This window comes from Ambystoma mexicanum, chromosome 5q (genome assembly GCF_040938575.1).
Source record: "Ambystoma mexicanum isolate Mex_15411 chromosome 5q, UKY_AmexF1_1, whole genome shotgun sequence".
NCBI lineage: Eukaryota > Metazoa > Chordata > Amphibia > Caudata > Ambystomatidae > Ambystoma > Ambystoma mexicanum.
In genome coordinates this window covers 821,188,452-821,211,044 of record NC_090933.1, presented here as the reverse complement: position 1 = coordinate 821,211,044, position 22,593 = coordinate 821,188,452, and the positions used below count along the sequence as shown (strand labels likewise).

The 22,593-nt window shown below is 45.6% G+C and overlaps 1 protein-coding gene across 2 annotated transcripts in view; it reads right to left on the bottom strand.

Moving 5' to 3' along the window:
* The window catches only part of CPNE3 (copine 3), a 444,306-nt gene that overhangs the window by 41,921 nt on the left and 379,792 nt on the right, over positions 1–22,593 (bottom strand). For both annotated transcript variants that reach the window (XM_069621306.1, XM_069621305.1), the window contains exons 13-14: positions 15,161–15,212; positions 1,218–1,351 (exon numbers count right to left, since the gene is read on the bottom strand). In XM_069621306.1, coding sequence (XP_069477407.1) covers positions 1,218–1,351; positions 15,161–15,212 — 186 coding nt within the window. The remainder of the gene's footprint in view (positions 1–1,217; positions 1,352–15,160; positions 15,213–22,593) is intronic.

Below are 22,593 nucleotides of genomic sequence, written 5' to 3'. Positions count from 1 at the left end.
AAACCCTGATTCATGTAACTGTGCAAACTGTATTTTTGCAGTGCAAATTCAGTGCAGTCATTTTTGCAGTACAAAATGACTTTGCACAGACCTTGCACTGCAAAGATATACTTTGCACAGTTCCATGAATCAGGGGTTCTGTCGGCAGTGCAAAGTCACTTTTTAGCAGTGCAAAGTCACTTTGAACCGTGCAAAAAATTCCATGAATCGGGCCTTGTCGATCAGAAAGAAAGTAGGTCAACCAGTCTAGTGCAGGGTCTGTGATTCCAAGGGTATCACGGAGCTGATTTATAAGGGTGGCATGATTGACCTTGTCAAAGGCAGACGAAAGATCAAGAAGGATGAGAACGGAAGAAGAGTTGGAATCGAGATTTGAGAGCAAGTCTTCACAGGTGTTCAGGAGTGCAGTTTCCGTGCCTCTGGCTACTCTGAAGCCAGGCTGGTGGTCGTGGAGACAACCAACAGATTCAGTGTGGGGGGTCAGCTGGGAGATGACCAGCTTCTCCAGGAGTTTGGCCAGGAAGGGGGTAATGGAGATAGGGCGGTAGTAAGCCGGGGTCGGCAGAAGGCTTTTTGAGGAGAGGGTGCACAAGGGCGTGCTTGATGGGTAGCAGGAAGGAGCGGGTGGCAAAGGAGTGATTGCAGGAATCAGCCAAGGCTGGAGCAAGGGATGCAATGTTGTCTTTGGTAGTTCTGGAGCAGCAGGGGATCACCTGTTTAGAGGAGACTTTCATAGAGAGGACCTGTCTAAAAATCGCATCCGTTGTTATGGGCGAGAAAGAGGAGACAAGGAGGGGAGGGAAGAGGAGGGCCAGGGGCGGCCTGAGAGCGGGTGAGGGAAAAGGGATGGGTGTAGAGGAGAGTGAGGACAGGATGTCCTGAGTTTTGGTTATGAAGTGAAAGGTCAGTGCTGTGCAGTGCAGAGGGGCTTCACTACAGACATATTAAAAGCTCACTGCATTTCTAGCAACACATAAGAAACCACAGAGAAAGTTGATGCCACGTTTCCCTTAAAGAAAAAGAAAAACAACTACCAAGAGTTGCATTGTCTACCAGCTATGCTATAGTAACTCTTCACTATTCATTGGCCTACAAGAATCTGACCCCCATGCATTGAAAGTAGAGTCGTTAGATTAGTAGATGGCTTTGGAATTAAAGTCCCATAAACTATAGCTATTTTGTGTGATACAGTAAGGTGGAATAATTGTAATACTTACAGAAGCGGTCTGTTGTTGTGTCGCTGCTGAAGCAAACCTTGCCACATGGTTTATTATTGGCGAGAAGTTGGTGGGTCCATAGAGCTTAACCTGGGGAAGGCAGACTCGGTATGCATCTACAATGCCTTGAATGCCTGCATAAAAATAATGAACAAAAAAGTTCAAGTCATAATGCTCTCCCTCATTTTTTTGATAGTTTTCATTCTAATAGACAGTTTCTCATTATTACTTATTGGTAATGGCTTCATGTTCTATTCTTCTGTAAATATATCGTTAGTGGATGTTTCTACAACTCAACTCAATTCCTGTACATGAAAACGAAATAACACAAAAAAAGCAAGTTTGCTAAGTGTGAAACAAATTCATAGAGATGTATATATAAAAAGAGGAATGGGTGGAACAAAATGAATTAAGAGCTGAACATATATACAAATAATAGTTTTACACTGTCGGTTGGCCCACACGGTAAGCAAAGAAGGGTGGACTAAAGAAGGATTGTTTCAACAGTTTGTATTGCTACAAATCATAGTATATATGGGGGGCAACCAGGTACTGATGAAACTAAAACCCAAGTCTCCAACAATGGGTGCGGCACCACCACCCCCCATACCCCTCTGGCATTGAGGGTTTCCCATGAGTACCTGAAACCCTTCTTCTAACCATTTTCAACAGAATCAACAAGCCTCTTGGTCAGATGGACTGTCTCTTTGACCAGCACATGGTATATCTGTACTGTTTATGTCAGTGGAAGGAGGGTCCAGGGAGTGCCCTATCCATTCCCTAGCACCTGACATCTCCTCACAGCGGGCATCCCTCCTTCCTCAGGTCTTGGGACTGAACACTGTTGTCCTGATGTCCCCTCCCCTGTCCTAGCCTGGGTCTATTTCCTCCACCTCTGTCATTACCACTTCCTCTGCTGCTGTTGCCATCTCCTCCTGTCACTACCACCTAATCCTGTCACTACCACATAGTCACCTGTTTCCACCTCTGTCACTACCACCTAGTGCCCTGTTACCACCTTCTCTTCTGTTGTTACCACACCCCCTTCTGTCACTATCACCTCCTCTGTTTAATCTGCCTCTATTATCTTCTCCCCCTTTAATTTCCAGCATCTCCTTATCACTCCTCCTACTACATTCCAACACTCTCCAACGGCCTGACACAATTTTACTCCAACAACGCACACTTGTTGATTGTGGCCCCTGGCTTTTATATTCTCTTTTCTCCTTTTCCTGGGTGGGTCCGAATCTGTGATTTGTAATTGGGTCAGGGTTGGGATTGGTTACTGTACATGAGCGCCCCTGAGGTTACATTATGTTTAGGGGGCTGGATAAAGGCTATAACAAGTCAGTCCACCATCTTGGAATTTACTGTATCCTCCCCGACACTCTCTGGTGCTGCCTCTACTGGGTTCAAGTTCCTTTGTTCCTCAAGCGTGTTGATTAAATGTGCATGTTGCAGCAGTGGACTACAACTCCCAACAAGCAATGTTTCTCTGGCTCCCTAGAGTTAATCAGTGTCTCAGCACCAATTTGTTGGAGTTATGGAATTATGTAATCACAACTTCCAACAGTCAATATTTCTTTCACTCACTTAATTTGGTCAGAGCCACTTCAGTTTGATGGAGTAATTGAACCCTACCTTGCAAAAGGCAATGCTCTTATGGTGTGCATGACTTGGTCAATGCCTCGATGCTGAATTTTTGGGGGTGATATAACCACAATTCCCAAAAGGCATTGCTTGTCCACCTGAGTTGGTCAGTGCCACTATGCTATCTCTTTGGAGAGCCTTAACCACAAGTCCCAAAACACAATTATTCTCTGGTTCACTTTGGTTTGGTCCGCTCCACTGTTATAGCCATTAGGAGATATCAAATGACAGATCACCAAAGACGTTTTTTTCTTCGGTTCTCTTGAATCTGTCAGTGTTGTAGCGCTACATGAGTTCTTGGAGTGATCGAACCACAACTCACACAACAGATTATTTCTCTGAGTTCTTATTTAAAAGGAGTCTAATATTCCCCTTCCGATTATCTGCTCTTCTCTGACCTCAAATCCCCACTCATGAGCTTCTCCCTTAACTTCCTGTCACTGCTCTCTCTAACTGTCTCTTCCTGGCAGGGTATTCAGGAATTCCTTTCACTTACCTCTTCTGTGTTGTAAGTAATTCAACAAAGGCATTGCTCTCTTTCTCACAACTCTCTGCATTAGCCTCATCCATTATCTTGTTTGCGAGCCATTGCTTGTATCTCCACTGTTCTGTATTTGGTAGGCTTCATGGAAACTTGTTGGGGACTGGGCGACATGTTGAACTAGTCCATCAGAGCCTCTGCAGCTATTTATTCAATCGGCACTTGAGCAGTTTGAGAAGCCCTCGGCATCTCTCCACTGCGACTACCTTTCCATCATGTGCTTCAGACAGCTTCCAGTACAGTTCTTTGATTTGCATCATCTCTTGTCAACATGCTCTCTCCGAATAGCTCACACTCCTTTCCCAGGACAACTTTTATTTCAACCCACTGCTTGCATGGTCCCGTCTTCATGCAAAGGGAAAAAAGACTTGTTCTCTTTTTCCATTTTTTGAATGGCGAATGGGAAAAACAGGGCTCTTTCATCCCAGGCATGAATTTCCCACTGAGGGAGCAACTGCTTTGAGGTATTCTCCTTTATCAGGCAGTCAACCAGGTGTGGGTACAACTGTGCTCCATTCCTGCTTAGAAGTAGATCCAATACGTTTACTTACACTTGGGGTGTACGCTTGATCCCGAATGGGAGGACTTACAATTAATAATGGTTTACAGCCAAATGAAACAAAGCAATTTTCTATGTTTTTGTTGCATTGACATATGAAAATAGGCATCCCTGAGATCAAAGGTGGACATGCAGTCATAATCTTTACTTCCAAAAGTGTTGTCATCCTGAATATTTGTACTGCATTTCTCTTCTACAATGATGGGAGCCTAATACCTGTCTTCAACTTCCTCTAACACACATAAGAAGTGCAAATTCATACTGATTTCAGGGCTCACCTTTCTCAGGCATTTTTCACTTTTGGCTAAGCACATTGGTAAATGGAAAGATATTTTTCCTTCCCTTTTGCCCATTTCTGTGTGAGAGACTTTATTCATTTCTCCATGTTCAGAGGTTTTTTGGAGTGTGGCCACCGTTCACCCATCCATCCAGGTATCATCAGAGGTCACATTACAATCCTCCAACTGAACATGGAGAAATGAATAAAGTCTCTCACACAGAAATGGGAGTTGTTGGGGGAATGTATTTCTGGAATCTACATACATTTTTTGCAGTAAATGTTTTCAGTGTCCAGTGCCCATCGATATAAGAAAAAAAGTTAGAATCTCATTCCTACTAGGCTGCTGTGGTCAGAGTGTAAAAGTGTGTAGTTACTGTTTACTAGAAGTTGAGCAGCTTCTAGAGCCCCTGCTTCCTCTGCCTCTGGTTCTAGCTCTACATAAGGTACCCCTAAATGGGCTTTGTGCCTGTAGTCAGGTGCTTAATTGTTGGGAAAAGAATGTCTATATGCCTCTGGTCCTGCCCATGTCTGTTGCATCTCCTGTTGCTTGAACTTTATGTGTCTTTAAACAATGTACCTCATTTCCTTTTTCCACCTTGTGGATGTTCTAAGCTACCAGTTCTCCAAAAAGAGTTTGACCATTGAAAGCACACTGATAATGTGTACCTGAATCTCTGCTCTAAACCCTGACACTTGTTATTATGGATGGTATTTTTACCACCAAACCATCCTGCCAGCTGTTTCTGATGGATCCAGACTCGTTTTAATCATGGTTTTAATGCGATTTGTCACTCGTAGACAATAGATGGGGCTTTTGTCCCGGCTTCTTCTTGTAGTATTTTCATAGTATTTTCCATTTGATCCCATTTACTCGATTATATTGTGCTAACAGGGGGGTGGAATTAGCAATGCTGATATAAGCTGTACAAATAGCCACCTGCCTATCAATAGCATTGATCATTTTGCTATCTCTTACAAAAACTGGATCCGTAAGGAAAGATTTAACCTCGTTCTCGATTCATGGGAGTACAGATCTAGACAAAGCTGGGGTTTACATACAGTCTTTTGTTTTTTCCTAAACTATGCCCTAAAGGGAAGCAATACACAACTGCATTTTTGAAGTAGTCTTTCCAATGTATTTTTTTTTTTTTTTAACAGAATCTTCCCACTGCTGAAGATTGATGTTAAACTTATACGCTGCCCCTTTCCTGACTGCAGGGGAAGTATTTTGGTCACCATTTGGAGAATAAGATACTGGGTATTTTTTGGCCTGTGGGGAGTCAATAATGTATTTGTCCCAAACACTCTCCTCTTCATCTAACATGTTCTTCATTTTCCAAGAACATTTTCTTCTGGCCCTTGTTCTGTGCGTTACAAGTAGGTTGCGAATACTGTTACATTCTTAGTATCTAGTCTGGTATTTGTAAGGGATCTGTTAGGTCTGTTACTGGGATCAAATGTCCAGACAAAAAGAAAACATAGGTTTAAGGTGTTTTATTAGGGACGTTTTACAGCGTGGGGGCAAATAGTAATCGGGGCCGAATAAAGTGCAACTGAAATGTTAGGATTGGCCTAATGGTTTTCATTAATTAAAAGTCTGGGAAACTATGAGTTCGAAAATAGCGCTATAGTGTTACCTCCCACAGTCCTGATGTGGACCAGACAGCAACGCATGGGGATGAGCTCTGAATAGAACTCGGGCCAGAAGGATGGCTCAGAGGCAAAGCGTATGTCTTGGAATGAAGACAACGCAGAGCATTACCGGTTCAAATCCCAGTCCCGTGCTCAGAGGCTGGTCTCAGGCATGAAGTGCAAAATAAAAACTCCATTATTTTTTTTTTAATAGATCTCATCTCCATAAGATTAGACCATAGGCTTGGCACGTACCCCTTTTTCATCCTTTCTCTCACACTTCCTTATCCTCCCATTTCACCATCAATCTCATTTTACCTACCAATCATTTGTCTCTGTTTAAAGTGACAATTTCTCAATTTAGCTTTCTCCAAACTCTGTCCCATTCTCTCTCCTTTTGTAATAACCTCTGATCTGTATAGTCTTCTTTCTACTCTGTGTCACCTTCTTCACAACTTTAATTTCAAAATCTGTCTATTCTCTCCCACCTTCTTCAGCTCTTTGGGTACTATTAGCCGTACACTCCAGTTCTCTCCCCATCTTCTCAGCTTCTTAGGTCATTGTTCACTAAATGTCTCCTCTCTCCCACCTTCTTTGCCCCTTTGGGTACTTTTGTTGCTATATCCATTCCATTTCTATGCTCAGCCTTAATAGCAGCTATGCAGCTTTCACCTTCTTCATCCCTCTAGGCCCCTTCTTCGCTTTGGACCTAGCTCTTATTCTGGCCACTTTCCATCTCTCCTTTGCTACCCCTTTGGGCACAAACCTCCTGCACTCTACTTTCCCATTCAAGTATTTCCAAATCTCTCATAGCTTCTTCACCCCTCTGGGCACTTTCTTCTTCCATTTAGGCACTGCCCTCAACCCATCTACCTTCCAGCTCAATGATATCTAAATCTCTACCCCCTTCTCTCCTTTTCCTGCCTTTGGGGTATCACCTTCTTTCTCAATAATTTCATTCTCTTTGGCTACCACTCTACTGCTCGATGCCTCTTGCTCCAGCTCTCTTGACTCCTTGGTCTGGTCACCTGTGTCTTCACTCCAGGTTCCAGTATTGTTCAGCCTCCTGGGCTTCTCCGCCAGTCTCCTGGACCTTGGCCAATCTCCTGATCCCTTCTCCATCCTTCCCCAAACTCACTCCAGTCTCCACTCTCTGTTCTTCAGCTCCTACTCTAAATACCCACACTGAGCTCGGGGGGCTTTATATGGTTTTGTCCCCACCTTCCAACTTCTCTCTGGTGAAAGAGGGCTCAGGTAAGTCATCTGGGATAGAGATTGGTTGTTGAGCGCTAGACCAGGGGATGGCTTGCAGCCCTGATGTGGAACTTGAGATTGTCTTGTTCCTCCCCTTCGGCAGATCTCTCTGCCTGCCACACCCTGGTCATGCCTTCCAGACTTTCTCTGGGGTAATGCAACTCAGGTGTGTCTCTTCAGTCAGGTGTTATAGGGACTGACAGGTTTGCCCCACATCTGCAGTTGTGCCCTACATCTTCAGATGTTGTCTGGTTCTGAAGTAGGACTTAGGCGTTGGCAGTCCTCCCTCAGATTGTCAGTCCCTAACCTAGGGTGGACTCCCTTAGCCTATTGGTTGTTAACTGTATTAGAGCGGAGGTCTTGTGCAACGGTTGGCTAGCTGACTGTAGAGTTTCCCAACCTAATTCTGGTTCCTCCCTGTCACTCTGTAGATTTGAATGGGATTCCTGTATCCAGCGGTGGGAATCCAAGCATGCAGGCACTGCCGTTTCTGAAGGCAGGAACTATGTGAGGACGACCATAAGATTTGCTGCACAGCACCTCCAGGCCCATCATCCACAGGTTTCGGGAGGCAATTGCCTCCCCTGGTCCCTCCAGTGGTGATCCTGTTGTGAGGCATGGACTTTGTCGCCGATCAGCAAGTCTGTCCTGACTGCTCCAGAACTCTCTAGCATTCTTACATTCATTTACACTATAAACCAAAGAATGTCCCTGAAAAGTGACCATACGAGATATTCACACTCAGCAAGCAGTGGAACGCCTAATTCCCCATCAAAGACCCAAAGCAGCCAATGTAATATTAACATTTTCTAATCAGATAATTAAAATCACTGTCATTAAGATTGAAGAGGGATGGGGAAGCCTACCACCCCCTCCGCCTCCTACTAAATTCATGAGAAGGAAGAAGGCCAGAAAACACTGCAATCACCCATTCTTTTTTGGACGAATTCCCAATGGACCCATGATTGATAAGTATGTCGAAAGGAACCCACTCAGCCAGCCATACAGACCAGGCATGGTGCAGACCTATCCCTCTGTGGGTGAAGAGCCGCCGGGCATGACCCGGGACACCTCTATTGACAGCCTGGACTAAGCACCAAGAAGCCATGTTGCTGACATCGTTAGAGACTCATTGACTTAGCAGCGTTAGACATGAAGTACACATTCCATCCGCACTTCGGGACACAAATAAGCACTCGAATACATGAAGAACACAAGCATACAGTTCTGTAGTTAGTGGACAGATAAATATACATACTGTCATTGCTTTTATTGTTTTGCCATTAGCCAAATGCAGCAAGGCAGAAACCGCAAGAGACAAGAGATCCTGCGCAAAGCTTGCAGATGCTTACATGTGAATAACCCAATGGAATTACAGGAACACCTATGGGACCTGACAGAGCCAAGTGTGACTAATTTATGGAAATGTAGCATATTATGGACACTGTAGACCCACATTATAAGGTTTAGCAAAATTCCAGCAGGCCTCGAGTTTCAGAGTAAGAGACGAGCTGAGCTGATTTAGGCTGGACAGAGAGAAAGACGTGTGAGACAGGACCCGCAGCCAAGGCCAAAAGATACGGATGGCATTCCAATCCCCAGACGACAAAGGGACCAGCTGCACAAAAGACTAATAAATCCTCATAATTCAGAGCTGCATAGCTCAAATTCGTGATCTCTGAACATGTGGCACAGCCAAAGCAGACAATGGACAGTGAGCTGCGGTGGGAAAGGAACGCTAGTCCCAGGCCGCCAGCCACAGACAGCGACAAGTGTGCAACAATATGCAACAATTGTTGCGCCAATCAGGAGAGCACTCTAATAAGCTAAGGTGGTACACACAAGTTACAATGCAGGCACATAGTCATTCTTGTTACCTTGTAGAGGTACACAGCGAGCTGAGGACCTTTGCGGATTCCATGCCTGGGGAAGTCAGCTCTAGCCAATCACAGTTTAGTAGCCTAGGGGTGGGTAGCAACAGACAAGAACCAATGGTAAGTCTACAACACTGCAACAATGTTTTAGTTAGTGACTTGGGGATGGACCAGGCCTGCCATCTGACATGCGAGGGCCAGTAGAATAACATCTATATAGTCCACAATAGGTGGTAGAATACTCAATACCCAATTGTTTGGCTCAATAGGTTTTCTGGAGAAGGGCCAAAATTGTGACATTATGCTGATGACAGGTCGCAGTAAAACTGGCCTGCGAACCGAGGAATAGTGTGATGTGCATGGTTCCTGTGCTGATCCCTGTTGGTTTTGTCTGTAATAAACCAGTTTGAACTTGCCGTTGACTGAGGCCTCCGTGTAACCTGGGGGAGGGAGTTGGGCCCTCCAAGTTTGCGAACCTAGGAATAGTGTGATGTGCATGGTTCCTGTGCTGATCCCTGTTGGTTTTGTCTGTAATAAACCAGTTTGAACTTGCCGTTGACTGAGGCCTCCGTGTAACCTGGGGGAGGGAGTTGGGCCCTCCAAGTTTGCGGATGTCCAGTGCCCCTCTGGCATACCTGGCGGTCTGTCCCCAACAAGTTGGTAGCAGAGGTGATGGCTCACTGTGCCAGCCCGGCACCTGGTCGTCTCCTTCGACGTCGTACCTGAGAGGCTGCGGGACCCTCGCATATTTCGAGAAGACGGGAACACGCGTGCCTGTGTAAAGGCCGTCAGGAGCCCCTTGGAAATCATCCTGACCGAAGTCAGCGCATAGTCCAGGCAAACCAGGAAGGGGAGATGAGCGTCTTGAGGAGGAGTCTGCAGCCGAGCAGCGCCAGCAGACCACAGAGTGTAAGGATTGACCCTTACACTGGAATGGGATATCATATCCCATTCCAGTGTTGTTACCCTATTCTCTCCTCCACACCATAGCATTTGGGTATTCGCTGTGTTGTGTACCTGAGCACTGACAAGCACTTCCTGCCCTGCCGGTATGCTCTGCTGTATTTGCGAATCCAGCATGGTTGCAGGGGGTTGGGGCTTAGCTAAGAACGAGCCCTCCCATTCAGGTGCCCTTAGGTCATCGGTTAGTATGCCGCTCCGTAGGTTATATCTGACTGACATCATATTTTGTTGGGTTAAGGAGCTCCAAGTTACTTTTCTTTCCGTACACTTCAACTGTACGTAGTCCCCCAATGAGTCACTGATCATAAAGGAAGCACTCAACGGTGCTTACTCGTAGGTCGCTAAAGCCAACAATTTAATATAAACAGACAGCTTTGTCCCCAGATGTAATGGGCTATGTTAACATGAGCGTGCAGTCGAAGTGCTCACCTTGATTCTTTAGTACCCTTCAAAGCGGTGGTAGAAGGGGAAGAAGCGGTGCGTATTGGACTTTGTTCCCCACTGAGTATCGTGGCTCCATATCCTCGTTGTCAGATATCACCACCAAGGAAGACAGTAGGTCACGTTGTTAATTCTTCTGCAGAGTCTTGCAGAAGCCTCCCAAAGACTCCACAAGACTCTGCGCCGCTCTGCAGTAAGTCAGGGTCTTTAAGCACCTCCTCTGATGAAGCTGGTAGAAAGACTTTCACAAAAAAAACGCTACTCGATCCGCTCACTTCAGTAACTCCATAAGACTCTGCTGACTTCAAATACTTCACAAACAATGTCAACTAATAATTTAGAAGTATTGATGTTGTCTTGTAGATATTGCCACCTAATCTTGATGCTGTCTGGAAACTGAAAAGAAGCATTTGATGATTACTATGCACAGGATCAGCAATAGCGAGGATAGGTGCAGGGCACGTATCAACAGATGCCACAAGCACAAGCCCCACAGACACAAATGTGGGTGACACAGATGCCAGCACCAGTACCACAGTATGCACAAGTGCCACAGATTTGAGGGAACACACAGCAATTAGCACAGATACAGAACAATGAAGTGCCAAAACACATGTGGACACAGTGGTGACAGTTCCCGTCAGACAACTAGGAGGAGTTACCTCTCTCTCTCCCACTCTGCTCTCTATACTAGATTCAGTTCTCCACTCTCTGCTAATCTCCACCTCCCTGCTGTACTACTCTACCCTCTTTACTACCCTCTGCTCTCCACTCCACCCACACCTTCTTCCAGTCACCCTCTGTTCACTCTCCCAGATACCATACCATTCAGTCTCATTTACCCTCTACTCTCCATTTTGTGCACTCACTCACCTTGCACAGCACTCTCACACCCAAGCACCACTTTCTCCCACCAACCTATACTTCACCTTCTACACAATTTCAGAAATCCTCTGCACTATCCATCCTAAGCTTGGTTTTTTAGTCCTCCTTTTCCTCCCTTGACCACCCCCGAACAATCCATACTGCCCTATTTCCCATGTCCGTTTTTATCCACCCCGTCCATCAGTTCTCTCCCTGAGCTAGGTCCCTGGGTCAACACCTGGCTTCTTTTTTCTCAGGGACTAGTCTACAGTTATACAAGCACATAAAATAGGCTTTAAGCCCTATTCCCTTTCCGTACGAGGGTTTTCCAGTGTTTAATAATGGTAGTCCGTTCAAAGTATAGTCATTTTCAGAGTTTGTATGTTCACCAATATTTTATAGTGGCGGCACAAGGTACTGTCAATTCCAGAAATCGTTTCGGCACAATTTGAAGCAACTGGATTGCTGGTTTGATAAGTGGACTGTTTCCGTGCTATTGCTAAAGGCACAATCAATTTCACAGCTCTTGTCCGTGCCACTTAGAGTGTATGGATTACCAGTTTGGTGTGTGGATCTCTCCACCATATTGCAGTTCCTCAAGGACTCTCTCCTGGTTGGGTTGTGTTGGGCAAGGTTTGTATGCAGTACCATTTGGGAACACTACACACAACTAGGACTGCAGGTGTAAGCAAAAACAACCTTTGGTATAAGTCTGTACTACACAGTTTTGGTAGCAGAGCTGAGCAGCCAGGCTTATCTCAAGAGGGAATGTGAAATGTAATTATGTTACACAGAGGTCTACAATCACAAGTGTTCAAATAAACTCTGACAATCAAGGTTTCTTTGATAAATACTTAATTTATTTATCTGTCAGTTATAAAACATTCATAAGAAGGAGGCAATTATATATCACACACAAATACACCTCAAAACTATTTCAGAAATACTTTTCAAGAGGAATAAAAGGCAAAGATTATTAGAACATGAAAGGTTACAGTTATTCTTAGACAGTGAGAATATTTTGAGTTCACCAGAAGAGTCAATTCAATTCAATAGGCTACGCCAAAGTCAATGGGCTAGAGTCTTGGGTAGGACAAAGCAGTTCTGGTGGATAAACGGAAAAGTCTCTGCAAAAGTTCTTAGGAATAGTTTGTAGCAAGGAGAATCATATGTTGGGTCACAAGCTGATTAGGCCTGTGAGTTGGGAAAGTTTCAAGCATTTTCACAGCGAGAGGTAAGTACTCTCAGTCTGGTTTTACAATACCTTTACAAATTTAGAAAAAAATGCAGCTGAGGACCTCTGTTCCTGGCAGTTCCTGCAGATCTCGCTGTTCCTGATAACCAGCTCAGAGATTGGTATCCAGGTGTCTTAGTGTCGAGTTGATTGGTCCCACCAACTCAAAGGAAGAAGTTGTCCTTGTAGGGGTTTCTCTGTCAAGATGAACTTGGCTTTTCAGATCTGCAGCAGGAATTTACCAGGAAAACCAATGGTCCAGGAGTTGCAGCAGCCATCCTCTTCAAGCTCGTCTTTGGTTCTTTCATTCCAGTGGTCGACTTTGCCTTCCAAGCCAAGACACTCGCCTTTTATTCAGTTCTCTCCCATACTTTCCAGCCTAGCTGTCACTCACCCAGCAGGGTGGCTGTCCTTGCCGGACGGTCAGCCAGCCAATCACCAAAGAGTGCATTTGGGTCTCCTAGGCGAGTAAGCACAGGGAGTTTCGGGCACCTCCCTCACTTCCTGTCCACCCCAGACTCTCAGGCACCAGAGGCGGTCTTCACTCCTGAAGCCCGCCAAAGGCGAATGAACAAAGGAACCAAACCAGGTTTGGCGCGCAGAGCAAATCTCTAGAAGGACCTTTTCTATCTTGCCATAGCTGAGGAGAGGAGAACTGGAGAGCTGAGATCACTTGCTCTGCTCTCCTCTTTTACTCTGCAGCGAACCATTCCCATGTCCTACGTCCTACCGCTGACTCCAGTATGCAGCTCACAGTTTCACTGTCACACACTTCCCCTCTCTCCCTCTCTTGCTTTCTGTCTGTCTCTGCCATTCTTTCTCTTATTTGTACTTCAAGGATCAGGGAATGCCAGATGGGGGAAGGGGAGACAGTGCTGACTTGGAGCTCTCCTCATTTCCATACATGGTAGGGGTTCTGGGAGCCATGAAGCTTTAATTTTTGGAGATAGCACTGCCCAGGGTGACGAAAGTACAAGTCCCCTTTTCTCCTTCCTAGTGATGCAGGAGCTTTGAGTTCGGAGAGTATTCTTGGGCCCCACTCTTCAGTACACAGGGGGGTTGCAAGTTTGAATTCTGGTTAAAAGATTAAGGGTTTATGAATACTGACTGGCACAACAGCTTTTCTCTTAGCTGTACAGCAAGTAAGAACACCTATCCTACGTCTCTGTTTTAATTTGTTCCCTACGCGTGACATTTTGGCCAGAAGAAGGCTTTTGCCCTCGACTGGAAATTACTGCTCCTTCTGTCGGAATGTGGCTGTCAAGGAAACTCTCAAACATATTATAGCTGAATGTCCGGCCGTAGAGGTCCAGAGAAAAAAATATTTCGAGTTGCATATATCTTATATTAGTGCGATACCCGCTGACACTCGATGGTGAGTATTGCTTTCAACCAGCTCCATCAGCATTCAAATTGCAATTCATAATTTTCTAGCTGCGATAAAATTTAAATTGAATGTGAATTTTGTTTTCTGCTTGGGATCAGAATTATAAGAACTTTCTAGGTCTATCAATTGCTCTATAATGTTCTAGAAAACTCAACCCTGAACTGAATTGTGTTTCTGTTTAATTACCATTAGGTGGTATTCTAATTGTTCTAAGCGTTTCTTTGTTTTGGATTAAGTTTTGCTTACTTTTGATCCCTTCCTCAATCTCACAATTTTCTTTTTCTTTTATTTGCCTTAAGATTTTATGATCAATTAACTTCAGTGTATTTTTATTAGATATGTATTGCCATATTTGATGTTTGTAAATATTAGGATGTTTATGATTGTTAAATATTGGAAAAGTTGATTTTTCAGCTATATTCAATAAACAATAAAAAAAAAAAATATTGCAAATGTTGGCAATGGTAAAACCCTTTCTTTAACTTGTGGCTATAACATAGCATGAGCAAGAAGTAGTTGCAAGACTTCAAAAATACACCATAAGCAAAGCCAATCCTTTGCCTTCTTTAGCACGTAGTATGAGCCAGTGAGCCAGTCTTCAGAGAGCCTGCCCTACTCCACACTCTACAAAGCCCATGCATGGGCATTGTAAGTATTTAGAGGCTGCAAAATTGACACCCAGGAAGGAGGTGACTGTGTAGAGGAGGAGGGTCTCAATGCCCAATTGAGTAGGATGGTGTGAAAGAAGAAGGAGGGCCACGAATGAAATCATAACGTGGGAAAGCAAATGCACAACACTGGTTTTAGGACAGTGTACGAACCTCACTGAGTTATTCAGATCCAAGTGCAGAGAGGGAGGGAAAGACAGATACTTGGAGAATTAATGACATACATAAATGAGGAGAGGATTAGGATAAAAAGGATAAAACAAACCTTGACACCCAGGAGAGGTAACTAGAGACACATATGAGCAGTGAGCAGTCCAGCTCACTGCCAGCTCCTTATAAAAAATCATTTGTTAAAGAGAGAAATGCTTTTCCAACTTTGTGCTGAGGATTGTGTGTTTATGGCCTGATGTATCATTCACCTGACATTGAAAACAGATAGATGATTTATGGCCTTTTGTTACAGCGCCACATTCTGACATGCGCATGTTTACAACATAGTCTGCCCTTACAAGTCATAGTGCTCTTCAGGCAGAGCCCCAAAAAACCTGATAAACAATTTATGACCAGATTCAGTAAATGGTTAAAATGAAACTTACCAGCACAGTAGGGGTTTGCAGGGTTAAAGTTTAATGGAAATTCATGTGATACCTGAGTGTAAATAAAACAAACAATTTGAGCTATACAATCAATGTCTTATGGGCAAAACCATCACTTTTCTTCTTAGGTTTCAACTCTTCTGATTTGTCAGTGGCTCTTTGTTTCCAATATTCTTTTTACTGCTTTGCCTATAAGATGTCTGTTTTGCTATTTAACAAATAAACCATATCAAAACTTGAACAGAGCACATACAGTTTAGCCCTATTAACAGGACGGCTAAATATAATAACACGACTCCCAACTTTGGTTAAACTCGATATTCTGTGGTAAATTGAAATGACAGCACAATCTTAGATTCTGGAAAGATAGCAGGTTGATATGGCATTCTGGATAAGGGAGCCTATCACAACTTACATGACCTCTTTAGGCGCATAAAGTGTGATGCCTTATGTTTTACCAAATGATGGTACCTCTTTCAATGGCTAGTTCACATTTCATCCTGTCAATTTCTGAAATCTAAAATTATTTAAAAATGAATCAGGTGCTCGAAATGTTCATGCTGGAGATTGGCATGGCCAATTTAATTCCAAAAGCAAAGCAATCTTAATTTCTTTTATCTGACATGCATGACCCTATCCTGTGTCATATAAAAAAACAATGGGGAAGGAAAATCTGTTTACTAATTGCAGGGAAGTCTGACAATTCTGGTTTCAGGTGCAAGGAGGTTTAATGAGAAAGGGTCTTCAGAAATGCTCTAAGTAGAATATCATTTCACCAATTGTGACGACACGGCAGGTATCGTCACTTCTCCACAAGGGGGAGCCCTTCCCCATGAGGCTAGGGAGGTGCTGCCACTACCCTATAGTCCCACTAGGGGTGGTATAATGTGGGAATACCTCATGGGGATTGACTCCCCCTCTGGAGATAAGGACAATCACCTTAGGTGCAACACGTTACATAACATCACTCACATGCCTTAGCCGCCACCCCTCAATTGCCAACCACTTGTATTGATAGTAAACCAATGTATTTCTGTGACCCCAAAAGTACAACTAAGATAGAAATACTAGGATGAAGAACATCGAAAGCATAATGATTATTCACTTTCCCGGTACTGAGACGAGGTGGCTCACGTGAGGCATGAGGATAACCATTGAGCCATTGACAGCAGGTGCTGATGATACGCTGGGTCAGAGCAAGCCCCATACGAAGGAAAGCAAAGAAGGACTTGACGTCTTCGCCTTCCTCCTTGGTCAGAGAACCCGGGCGCATCGAAAGTGCGCAGTGGAGCCGAGGGAAGGGTTCTGCAGAGGACGTTGGCGGGTAGCTGAGAGAGTTAGTGATGGGTCCTGCATTGGCAGTACAGAGGCTAGCTGCAAATAGGCAAGGCAGTGACACGACCTCCAGGAGGAGGTGGACCGTGCGGTCCCTGAACGATGCAGAGACTGCAAGAAACCTCAGCACATGGAGCCGCCGCATAAGCAGAGAAGAAGCCGATGGCTGCAGGAAGCGGGAAGGAGGCCGACCCCAGCTCCTGGAGAGACCAGCACTGTCTGAACACATCCCAGAAAGTGACGGGAAGCACAGACGGGTTGTTGGGGACATGGTGGGAGTTAAGAGGTCTCAGCTTCCGGCTAGGGCAAGTGCTCCAACGGTCCGGGACCCGAACAAAAGTAAAGAGTGCACCAGAGGAAATCTTCCTCGTACCAGTGGCGGGGATAAGACCACTGACCACCAGAGAAGTGTCTGGGACCCTAACAAAAGTAAAGGGTGCACCAGAGGAAATCTTGCTCGTACCAGTGGCAGGGTTAAAACCACTGACCACCAGAGAAGGGTCTGGGACATCAATAAAAGTGAAAAGTGCCTCCAAGGAAATCGTCCTGTGGCAGGGATAAGACCACTAACCAGCAAAGAAGGGTCTGGGACTCCAACAAAAGATAAGAGCGCATCCAAGCACATCCTCTTCATATCAGTGCCAGAGGTAAGCCCACTAACCACCAGAGAAGTGTCTGGGACCCCGAGATAAGTATGATTTGGAACTTAATTGATTCTGTGAAAAAGTACTAAGGCAAAACCCAAGTGTGAAAAGAACTCGCAAACACCAGGCGAAGGGAGTCATTCGCCTGGTGGGAAAATCAAAGGCAGTCAAGTGTGCTCGGTAGGTGCCAGGGGTAGGTAGTCATTCCCCCTGGCACTGGAGAGTGCCTATCGATACCAGGAGAAGGGAGCCATTCTCCTGGTATAAAAGGTTGATTGTAACAAGTGCTGGAGTTACCAGCCAGGGGAAAGGAGTCATTCCCCCTGGCATTTGTGTTCAAGGGGACATATATGGGAACATCATACATACACCTGGAGAAGGGAGTCATGTGCCCCGGGAGATAACTTTATGTGAGGAAGGGAGTCATTCTCCTGGAGAATGAACTTTCTGTTGGACAATATTAGTTTTAGTTGTAGTGTAAAGGTTAGAAGTAGGTTCTGACACAGGACAGTGGATTTTCATTTGGACCAATATTCTGACAGTTCATTGAGATTTAGATATGTTTTAATGTTAAGTAGGTGAAATAAAAACTCACAAGTAAAAAGAATATGCTTGAGGCATGGTGGTAGTGGGGGAATTTTTCACGCGACCTAGGGTGAGGGCGTATAAAGACCAAGTCAGTTGCATGGTTCTGGGGACATCTAGTTCAGTGAGCAAAGGGAACCTCCCCAATAAAGGGGAAGATGGGCTTGAAGTAGGTACACTAGGAAACCTGTGGTCACTCTCACTAAATCCAGTCAATAGGGTGGGGAACAGTCACGTGAGGCGAACCAGTGATGGGGCAATTTAAGGAAAGTAGTCCTGGTACCTAGCGAACAACACCTAAGATCCTGGAAATGAGGCTCTCCCAAACCCAAAGCACCCTGCTTTCACTTTTATTGAAAGTGGGAACTGCCCTCTGAGGAGGGTGACCCTGCAGAAGTGGAGGCGCCTGTACACTTGACTCCCCTCATGTCGGTGCAAAAATCCCATCTAAATCTGCATAGGGAAAAAGAGGGACCTGAAAAAGTACGGGTTCTATGACAAAATCCTGCACATTTAAGGCCGTAATAAAAAAAGGCTGCTTTTTCATGACAATTTGCAGCAGGTTTTAACAAGCCAGAAACCCACCTCTTGGAACCGCTAGCCCTCTGCCACCCCTCTACTTTTCTCCAACGCTGGCAGGAATTTTTTCTTATTGGGGGGGGGGGGGTTACCTCCCCACCTGCATTCCCCTTTCACTTCCCCTCAAACCCCCCTTTTGCTAATGCCCCCTCCCTGCAGCACCCCCTCAAACACACACATACACCGCCCACAAACAATGACCCCCAGTCACACAAACACACACTCTTAACTGCTCTCCTCACATTCCTTCTTCCGGACTGCATGGGAAGCACCTGTCAGTCCCTGCACCACTCTTATACAGTGTGGAGCGGGGCTCGGCCTCTATAGCCCAGAAGAATGGGTCCAATGGTATGCAGTGTTTCTTGCCAGCCATCAGTAGATCACAGGCAAAAGACTGTATTCCTGGCAGTCACCTACCTTTTGCACAAGGCCTCCACTCCCATAGAGTTAATAATAACAGACAGGCTAAGGGGTTCTACCCCTGGGACAGGATTAGGGTGTGACAACCAGAGAAGTGACTTCCCAAAAAGAGGAATTAGCTAACCCTTAGTGTCACATCATGAATGTCAGCCAATCCATACACCAGAGCCCTGAAGTGTCACAGCTGAGTTCCCGTTGCAAGAGAGTGTCTCGCAGGTCAGGGTGTGGTAGTCAGAGGGAGAAGCTCCCAAGTGGAAAGAACGGGCAGTCTAAGTCCCATATGAGGGCTGTAAGCCACAGCAGGGGGCAGGGTCCAAGTGCCATACCAGCTAAAACACGTGTATCCCCTTTCACCAGAGAAAGGCAGGAAAGTGGAAACACAGCAAAATAAAATCACATTGCCTAAATCGGTCAGTGTAGGTGTTTGGAGTAGGAAATGGAGACCATAGAGTAAAGACAGAATTAGGTCTGTAAAAGGATGGAGGAAGAAGCGAATGAAGTGTGGACAGTAGCCCAAAAGTTGGAAAGAGTAATGGAAGCAGAAGGCCAGTTAGTAAAAAACATGAATTGGGGGAGGGGGATATTAGAAAGATTGGGATAAGGATACAATGGAACATCGGGAGGAGTTTGGCGAGTTTGAGGAGGAAGCTGGTAAAGTTATCATCAGAAGGGAGAGAGCGCTGAATATCAGAGGGTGAAAATTGATGAATGTCAGGAGGAGAATAGACAGAGAAGTGCCCAAAGGGTTGAAGCAGCCGTTCACCTAGAGGAGCTGGAGCCCCTCTCGCACACTGCAGGAGCAGTGTCCGCTTCCATCTGGAGAGCCCAGTGCACCCAGGTAAGCCTGCGGGCCCTGCGTGCATCACAATTCGAATTCAGCTGTTGCTTTTACAAGCACGGCGAAAAGCGCTGCACAGCCACGTTTGGTTCATAAAATCTCCCAAACCCTTTGATTGCCTTGCAACCCCGCCACAATATGGGTTGCGTTGCAGTTGTGGCATTTATGTTCACCATCTCCATTGAATTCCATGAGGCCTAGGATACGAAAAGATGGCCGCCGCTCAACCCTGCTGAAGTTGCAGCAGTCTTTGGTTCACCAACGCCCGCCTCCGATGCCTGATTGGCCTCTACTTCCTGATCCCTACCAACCAGAAGCCGGCAGGCGGTAGCCGGCGTCCCAACCCAAGGCGCTCGACCTAAGGCGCCTGTTGCAAGCCTGTCCCAAGCCTAACAGAGCCCAGGGCCAGACATTATGCCCGTTCTTCATCAGAACAGGAGCCTCTTCGTTGCCCTGAACACTCATCCAGTTACCTGGTAAGACTATGCCTACCACCCAATGCACTGCTAGGTACGCCGTGACCTCCACCCAGACTGTACCCTTACCCTGTGCACCGAATATCATTGCATAACCATTGCTATTGCAATTATTCCACCAGAGGTACGCAGAGGCACATTAGGTTACCAAGCTCTGTTTACATACCAGATTTGATCCCATTGTAACCCTGTGTTACCATCCGATTGTACACTAATTGTTGCCCTGTATGCCTATCTAACTGTGACCACTCAAATCCAGCCTAACTGTTGCCTGTGTAACTACTCGAATCTAGCCTAATTGTTGCCTGTGTGACCACTCAAATCTAGCCTAATTGTTGCCTGTGTGACTGCTCGAATTTAGCCAAATTCCTGCCTGTGTGACCACTCGAATCTAGCCTAATTGTTGCCTGTGTGACCACTCAAATCTAGCCTGTAGCCTGTGTGACCGCTTGAATTTAGCCAAATTCCTTCCTGCATGACCATTCGAATCTAGCCTAATTCCTGCCTGTGTGACCACTCAAATCTAGTCTAATTTTTGCCTGTGTGACCACTCGAATCTAGCCTAACTGTTGCATGTGTGACCACTCAAATCTAGCTTAATTGTTGACTGTGTGACCACTCGAATCTAGCCTAATTGTTGCCTGTGTGACCGCTCGAATTTAGCCAAATTCCTGCCTGCGTGACCACTCGAATCTAGCCTAATTGCTGCCTGTGTGACCACTCGAATCTAGTCTAATTTTTGCCTATGTGCCTTATTGAATCCAGCCTATGTTGCCTGTATACTCATCTGAATTCTGCCTACCTTCTGCCCGGTGTGCCCATCTGATCCTTAACCCCTGCAGCTTCCATGCCTAGCACTCGCTAGCAACAGTTCTTACCAGCATAGCCGAGTCCGCCCACTTGCCAGTAGCCAGAGAGTATCCTAATTCAGTACCCACTCCCTACATTTTTGCACCATGAACATCACAGTTCACTGCCTGTTACTTTATACATGCTTATAGGTCATTAGTCACCATAAATTAGGCAGTAACCCTTCTTTAGTAGCTAAAACAGCTTCTCTCAATTCTAGCCATATAGCACCTATCACTTCCTCCATTATGGAAAGCACCAGGGGAGTTGCTAGGTCTCGAAAAGACCCGGGGCTAAGCTGATGTCGGAACTGTTGGGACTGGGGGCTAGCTGGCCTTTTGGCTGTAGCTCCTGAGATTCTATCCGGGGCGACAACCAAAAGATCAGGGGCTATAGCCCCCTGAGCCCCCCCTAGCAACGCCCCTGGAAAGCACACATACAAACCCATCAAGCGGGTTTCAAAGCATCCCTTGCAGTTTACCCTGCAGAAACACCCGGCTCAGAGCAAGATTGTCAAGACTGCATGAGCCATTGACTAGAACCATACCTCCCGCCAACATAAGATCCTCTACCTAGAAGGCATATATCCCCACCATCAAAAACTGGAAACTCCAACCTACAACTAGGCCTACCACATTAGTACCCACCCCCTCTACGACTACGCCTCCCCCTATCACAGGCGGACTAATTAACACCAGATCCATAACCGCACATGCCACAGATATTCATGACTTGATCTCAGCCGAGAACCTGGACTTTCTCGCCATCACAGAGTCCTGGCTGCATGACGCTGCAGGACCCCTACTATCCCTAGCAATCCCAGTTGGTTATACCATACTGAAACAAGACAGAACCAATATGTGTGGCGGCGGCATTGTCATCATTGCTAAGACTAGCCTAGGTATGAGAACTACACCTACCATAGGGTCTGACTCCTGTGAAGCGCTTTCCATCAAACTTCCTCTAGTGAACTCCCAGACACTGTCCATCCACCTTATCTATAGACCTCCTGGACCTACAGGGTCATTCGAGGAGGATATCCATAATCTACTCGCCAACAACCTGAAAACAACCTCACAACTACTTGTCTTTGGGGATTTTAACCTGGGCTACAATGACCCCCTAGACAAAAATGCCATCATCATTGCTAATACTCTATCCGACCTGGGTTTAACTCAAAGAACGCTCGAACCCACCCATATCAAAGGAAGAACCCTTGACTGATTAGCAGACTACAACGGCACCGCCAACATTAAATCCATCTCCCAACAACCTTGGACAGACCACTTCCTGGTGTCCTTCGAATTATCCACTTCCAGACCAGTCTTGCCAGTTCCCATCTTGGCCCCGCCCTGTCCTACAAGAAACAAAAAGTGTATCACCAAAGAGAAAGTGATTCCTGCCATCTTACCCACTCTTAACCAACCAGCGGATCAATTAGACCCGGAAACGCTTGTCGATGAATATAATAAAATCATGTTATCCACCCTCGACAACATCGCCCCTCTAAAACTTAGACCAAGTAAACCCAAAGCCCATCTATATAAATGGTTTACCCCTGAATTAAAAGACTTACGACTCCTCAAAAGGAGCTGTGAAACAGCATGGGGGGCTATCCCCCTCTAAAGACCAAAAAAATAAACTCATGGAAATCTCCTCCTGGTACAAAAAAGAAATGTATTTGGCGAAACAAAACTCTTATAATGC